The following is a 7489-nucleotide window of genomic DNA, read 5'->3' as shown; positions in this document are numbered from 1 at the left end:
GCAATGGCAAGACTTCTACTTCATAGCCTGGATCTTTGCCTTCCCCACACACAATTTTTTGACCAGTGTCCTTCAGCATGGACTTGGCTGCTGTACCCAAGTGTTATACTGCAAAACTGGTCTTTCAACATCACTTGTTAAGTGAAGTGTTTTCTGTGGCTCAGAGAAAAACCCAAAGATTAGTTTGGGACTCAAACATGCAGAAAATGTAATCTCATTGGTTTTTATCTGTTTAGAATTTCCTATCTCTTTGTTATTTCAGGTATGAGTGAGTAGAGAGAGTAGATCTTCTCTGGACTATAGTCTGATTCATTTAGATTAAATTAGATTCACCAGGTACAGGCTGAATAGAGTTGTGTTTTCTGTAACCTCATTAACTTTGTGGAGGAATGGTAACTCAGCCTCTGTCATATCTATGAATTTATCTGATCAATTTGATAGGGTTTTTTCCAGGTCCTTCTAAAGATATGTGGAATGTAAGGATATGTGGTTACTGGTTTTTCAGCATAAAAACTAAGACAACAGACAGGAGAAGTAATAAACTCTCAGATACCCAAACCTTGGGGAAAGGAGGCAACAGGACAGTAACAAAAAGAGCTCCTGGACCACTTCTTGATGGGACTCGAACAGAACCACTCAATGCCTTGAGGAAGTTCAGCCAGACTCTGAAGGGACACTGTGAACATGTGTGTGTATGATCTGATAGCAAATTTCAAGCCAGGCTAGCTGGAGAGTAGAGTGAGTGGTCTGATTGCCAGCAACCGAGGAGTCACAGGGACCTGGAGGCCTGCGGGCTAGGAACTGGAGAGAGACAGATTGTCTGGTTCCAGGCTATAGAACAGACAGAGCATCAAAGGGCTGCTGATGAAGGAACCCATTTGAGTGTGAGATTCTAATGTCTATTTAAATCTGGACTAGCAGGTGAGCAGAAGAGGTGTAAGAGCCATCTGCCAGAGAGACGAGCTCTAAGATCAATATCTAAGATGACCCATAAAAAACAGGAAAAGTGTTTCTCAATGCTTTCTTTTCTTTGGCAGCTTATCACACAAAGGCTATCCACAGTTTTGATTCTGCTTCTGATTGTTATTCACATCGTAGGCTTCTTTTCACTTGAACCATGCATCTTTATTAATTTTATGCTTCTTTTAATTTGGTTTAAAACACTTTAAATTATATAGCCATTGTTCTGAAATTTGGTTTTACAACCAGTAATTATCACAGAAATAAATAAAATTTATACTACACTGCCACTGAAGTAAACTATTACAACAATCACTACAATTATCATTGCCTTATATGTCAAGGGTTTGTACAGAAAAAAATACATTATGCATACATGAAGGCAGGTTTGCATTTCAATTCACACATGTTTCCTTTACATGGCCTTTAGTTTTGAAAACACATTGCAGCTTTTCCAAGTCTTTCAGATTCTGTCTTCAAAATTTCATTCCAGTATTAACGTAACTGTTGGAATTCATATCCCTAAAAATACCAGACAAATAAAACAAAAGCTGTTATAATTAGGTGAGACAGTGAGAAAGGAATGGAAGGAATCAAATTAAATGAGAGAGAACCTTGGCTTCTAATAGATCTGTTATCTTTTCTGGCCTGAACTTCTACTTTATGCATGTGTCAGATGGAGGTCAGGGGTACGCAACCGAAACTCGGTTACAAGACAAATGGGCAGTTCCAGTAAGGCAGCAGTTATGATAGAAGGACTGTTATTGAAGAACTGGTTAAAATTAATTGTAGTAGTAGCAGGAAATAGTTTTGCTATCCGGAAAAAAATTCTGAGACGTCATAAAATTTTTTTCAAGGTAACATGGAATGAAAAATCAAAATCTCAAACATTGTCGCAGTAAGAAAATATAGAAAAAAAAATAGGATCAGATAAAAAAAAGTTCAGAATGCTGCTGTTCAGCTTGGAATTTTGTCTTTTTTTAACTCTAATTTGTATAAATTTAGAAAATGGAAGAGTAATTTTTATGTAAGTTTGCGATTTTATAGTGCTGAAATGGGATATTTTAATGATTCTGAACCTTCTTCATCAAAGATATAACTTTTCAAAATGTAACCTGATCTAAAAAAGCATCAAACCTAATCCTGTCATGTGAACATTTTCAGATTTGACTATTTGGCACCTTCTCATTAGAAAAGGTTTTATAAAAAGATTACTACTTTTGATGAGACTTTTTGATTTGATGAACTGTAATCTTTCTTTTGGCAAATGGAGCTCATATTGAAATGCTTAAGAATATTCCTAGAGGAATTCTAGCTGTATTTAATCATCTATGCCTATGATTTAATATGCGTTTTAATATGTGGCTTGAACACTTGTGTAGCATTACCTGGTTCAGATTCCTGAATTTCTTGAGGCAGATTGACAGCCAGTGACTTCCCAAATCTCTGTGGCAAATTTAGAAGTGATTGACTAAAACCTTTAACAAGTGGAGATCTCCCAAGCCTGTGTGATACCTTTGAAGCATGATTAGGTATGTTCTCTCCAAAAGCTCTTCCAAATCTCAGGGGCAAATTAGCAAATGGTTTAATGCTTCTTTCTTCTGGATAATTTCTTCCAAATCTAAGAGGTAAATTAGAAACTGAATTTGGCATCTTGCTTGCTGTAAAAGGGTTCATTTTAATAATATCTTTTGATCCCCAGTCTTCCATTTCTTCAAAATTGAGACTCCTCTGCTTTTCTTCCAAAATATTATCCTTTATCTAAAGAAAAATAATTTAAAAAAAGGATATGAACATTTTATAGGGCATTACTCCAGCTACCAGTGACACAAAGTACTCAATTTCATACCTTCTTAGAAAGATGCTGGGTAATCTTATTTTTTTTAATATGTAATATTTTTTGATTCCATTTGCTAAACTCCGTTGTAACTTGAGATCTTTCATATGGATTACCTCATATGCTGACATTGTCCTTCTCACCTTTTCATTACTCGGACCACAAGGGTGTATCTCCATATCAATATCAGCAAATGGCTCAGCTGAAATGGTGTCAGTCAGAAATATTTCTGGGCACAGATGTCAGTACCTGTGCAATCAGTTAAGGTAGGACAGCAGTTGCTGTCAGTTCCACATTTGTAAGTATCACCACCTGAAGTTCTTTAGAGGGGAAGATGCTGAACATATTTAGTGACTTCACACAGACCCAGACTCTTACTCATCTGGTCTGGACTAGAAGAAGGATGGACCAAGCTACCTGAAGGTATAGCTCATTTCTTCCTCAGCATCAGGTGGATGCTTTGGACCCAATATCCATCCAGGCTAACAGACAGGGAAGTGAATGGAAAGCTTTTGGGTCAAGTTCACATTATTCCAGTTCTGGCCTTGCAGCATAGATGTTGCCTGAGCTTTAAATGGCTTTAGTCCTTCACTAGTACACAGGATGCATTGGGAGCTCCTGGACTTCTAATTTTTGTGCAACCAGCACAAAATATACTTTCTGTATCTACGCTGTCATATAGTGAAGAATTGAGACTAGTATATAACTGTCTCATGATGTAAAGAGCAGCTGTTGCCTGAAAAATACCTTTATTAGTATGACCCTTCTTACAGAGCAGTGTACTTCCCTTGGCATATTGAAAATTACTTACTTTTGTGACAAAAATTAGGTTTCCAGGACTTAACAGCAAATATGTACAAATACGGATTTAAATTTCAGTTAAAGGCACAAATGCTACTAATTCTAATTTCAGTTCCTTATCCCTATTTGTCTTCCCTGTGAGCTTCTCCATTTACTAGCAGAGAATGGGAATGAGCCATTCTAGTTCATACTTCATGATTAAAGTTTAAATAAACTATCCCTCTGATTGCACCTGTGCACTGCTTCTGGAAGTATATAAAAGATAATGAGCTAAAGTTCGGAGGATTTGACTAGCATAATTGAAATTGTATTTTGTTTTGAAGGATGTTTATTATACTGATGATGATAAGTTAAAAAGTGAGGTTGGCTCCCATTTCCTAGGGAGTATTTGCAGGGAAGACATGAAAAATAATACAGATGAAATGTGCAAATTTCATTTGGCACCTATTGGGACATAATAAATGTGCAACCCTGCAAATAAATTTTTATAGACAATTTCCAGAGTAAAATGTTAAGACCATTAACTATATTAGATTTAAAATGTTCTCTGTTTATCATTATTCTTTGAGTATTACAAGCATGCCTTTATTAATTTTGGATTAATAATCTATCTGTTATGTGCAAAAAATGCCTGATAGGAATGCTAATTGAGGACTCACTGTGTAAGTAAGAAACATTTCAGAAAAAGTCGCAGCCTAATCACAAAGCTGTACTGCAAGAAAATCAAAACATGAGTTGATTTACACAGGATGTGTGTTTGAGCAAATTAATTTCTTGAAAATTCTTTCAGCAAGCTTTTTTCATGCTGCTAGTGCTGTAATGCTGAATGCTGTGGAATGAGTTTAGGACAGCCTGTGCCAAAACACCCAGTGTGCTCAGGATCTGACCCACAGTTCCCCCAGATAATGTCATAGTAATACAGATCTTACCTCATAATATTTATCATCACTGTCTTCTCTGCTCTGCAGCCTGGACTTCATTGGTTCATTTAGGCACTTGCTGTTTGATGTGAGAAAGACCACTGTAGCTAAAGCAAACAGAATAAACTTCTTGGTTGAAATGGCTTTCATTTTTCCCAAGTTAAGCTTACTTAGAGAGCTCAGAGTCTGTACAGAATATAAAACTGCCATCTTTTTATATAATCAGAAAACAAAACAAAATTTTTTCACCATGACATCAGTCTCTAAAGCTCCAATTCCCAGTATTAATTAGGGAAGTAATTTGAATATATTTGAAGAATGTTGGGAATTTCTTTTGTGAAGCTTTTTACACAACATAACTTCTTGTTAAGGACACTCTGACTTTACAAGTATTTTCTTCTGGTGAAGCATGTCTTAATTAGATAATTTTGAGAGCCACAACAGTGGGGATATACAATAGCTGCAATGCTCCATCACCAGTAGACAAAAGCACCGTGTTTCTTTTTTTGTATCAGTGTCCTCAGAAGGATTATGAAAGGAAGCTTTCCCCCATGTAAGCATTCTTCTGCTCAAACAATCCTTTTGGACCTCAGAATACTTGTTTATACTTATGTACACCTAGGAACATTTGTCCCATTGAAATCAAGTGCTGTCTACTGGAGTTGTTGATCAGATCCTATGAGATGTTATGCATCAGTGTGGTCTATTGATGTACAAAGTGTCTATGCTTTAAATTTGATGCGTTAATTTGCACTGAGAATGGATTAGGTGCATGCTTTTAAAACTCTGCCCACAAGGTAAATTTTTAGAAATTCCAGAGATTATGTTACATCTATATTTTTAAGGCCAAATTTCCAACAGTGGTTTTTAAAAAGGAATCTTCCACTTAGCTGAACACAATGAAAGCACTGGACTTCTCATGCATGTTCTGTCCCTGAAGGAGATTCAGGATGCAGACTAAACCTACCCATAAAGCACACATTGAATTTGTTGCTAGATAGGCTGGTGAGACAGACTGATATTAGAAAAAATGCACATTGTGTTGTTCTTCCATTTGTTATTACTGAATTCTTGAACTGATTTAAATTAGTACTTAAAAACTTTCCATATGGAGGAAATTTGATTGCTCACATTAAGCACTCACACTGAAAACTGGACTCTAGGCATGTTATTTTGCAATTCAACGCCAGAGTTGTAAAATGCCCATTCCATCACAGCACTAGCGATATTGTCCCAAGAGAACATGTTTTATGCTGTGGCCAGCATGGATGCTATGGACTGTTTATTTGTTGACAGTATGTTACTGTCTTTGCTGCACAGCGAAGCTGAAGGATTTGCAAGTAAACTCATTTTTAATTAAGATGGATGTTTTGATGGGTGCACGTATGCAGTCGTTTCTACCTTAGATTCTCTGAAAATGAGATCCTGAAAGCCATAAGCAGCCTTCAGAGGGAAATCCCACTGACAGAGTTGGAAGTGAAAAAGGGACAGTTTCTCTTAGATGAACTTCCCCAGGTGGAGAGGATGTCAAAGATTCTGCTCATTTTTTATGTGACAGAGACCATCAAATTGCTAAAATAGATGAGAATGGTATCAGTAAGAGAATTAAGAGCTCCTGTGAGAAAAGAGTGTATTTTAATAATTTACTGGCTTTTGTGTGTCACTTTGTTGTTATACATTTACATTTACATTTTTACATTTTCATTTTTGTACTCCTTCTTTATTTGTGGTGTGCAATCCTTCTGGCCCTGGTTGACAGCAAAAAAGGTTGGATTTGAGGAGCATAGAATCATAGATGATTTTGAGTTGGAAGGGACCTTAAAGAACATCTAGTTCCAACCCCCCCATGCCATAGTCAGGGGTGCTTTCCCCTAGATCAGGCTGCTCTGAGCCCCATCCAAGCTGACCATGCACTTCCAGGGATGGGACATCCACAACTTTTCGTGGCAATCTGTTCCAGTGCCTCACCATCCTCACAGTGAAGAATTTCTTCCCTGTATCTAATCCAAATCCACTCTCTTTAAGTTTAAAGCTATCCCCTCTTTCACTAGAGGCCCTAGAGGCCCTTGTAAAAAGTCTCTTTCCAGCTTTGTTGCAGGCCCCCTTTAGGTACTGAAAGGTGCTTCAGGTCTCCCTGGAGCCTTCCTTTCTTCAGGCTGAACAACCCCAACTCTCTCAGCCTGTCTTCACAGGAGAGGTTCTCCAGCCCTCTGATGATCTTCATTGCCCTCCTCTGGACACAATCCAGCAGGCCCACGTACTTATTATGTCAACGGGCCCAGAGCTGGATGCCATGATTCAGGTGGAATCTCATGAGAGTGGAGTAGGGGGCAAAGTCACCTCCCCAGCCTTCGGGACACACTTCCTTTAATGCAGCCCAGGTTATGGTTGGTTTTCTGGGCTGCAAGATCACTTTTGTTGCTCATGTGATGAGAATAAGTGCAGTTCTGTATAGCCTCAAGGGGCAGTGGTTCCCATTGCATTCTCTGAGTCTGTACTACAAGGTGCTTTAGAGTAGGGTGTGATGGGACACCTCCTTTAGGGAGGGTAAAGATACTGTTCCAGCAGTGATTCATGAAGAGGGCTTGCATGAGCACACATAAACCATGTAGGCAGCGAAGTAAGAATGCATGATGATGCATTTGTCCTCAGAGTACCTTGCTATGAGCCCTCTTCTCAGAGTAGGTGACTTGTCTTCTGTTTTTAAATAATATTTATGGCAGGGAAATTAAATTCTGGGGGGGATATAAAAATTTTTGTATTTGCAAATCTGAGCCAAATTCTTTGGAAAACAGAAGGAATAAAATGTCAGTGGAAAAGACCTCTAGAAGGAGCCCGTGTCCTTTTAGTGCTCTGGCAGGTCAGGGGCAGCAATTGTTTCTTTTCACCAAGGGCTGAATGTGGATTCCTGACTCTCTGGAGCCTCAATCTGTGGGAGCAGACAGATTTTCCAAGTTCCTTTACTTTATAG

The 7489-nt window shown here is 38.2% G+C and overlaps 1 protein-coding gene across 1 annotated transcript; it reads right to left on the bottom strand.

Moving 5' to 3' along the window:
• Positions 1 to 1103: 1103 nt before the first annotated feature.
• On the bottom strand, positions 1104 to 4702 carry NPVF (neuropeptide VF precursor). The gene is made up of 3 exons (XM_023920606.2): positions 4528 to 4702; positions 2349 to 2721; positions 1104 to 1482 (listed from the first exon to the last, which is right to left on the bottom strand). Exons 1-3 carry the CDS (start codon positions 4666 to 4668, stop codon positions 1475 to 1477), a joined length of 522 nt encoding a protein of 173 aa, XP_023776374.1. The 5' UTR covers positions 4669 to 4702; the 3' UTR covers positions 1104 to 1474.
• Between the last annotated feature and the right edge of the window lie 2787 nt (positions 4703 to 7489).

The sequence above is a fragment of the Cyanistes caeruleus genome, chromosome 1 (genome assembly GCF_971803275.1).
Source record: "Cyanistes caeruleus chromosome 1, bCyaCae1.hap1.1, whole genome shotgun sequence".
Lineage (NCBI taxonomy): Eukaryota > Metazoa > Chordata > Aves > Passeriformes > Paridae > Cyanistes > Cyanistes caeruleus.
Note: the sequence above shows the minus strand (reverse complement) of the source record. Positions and strands in the feature narration are given on the sequence as shown.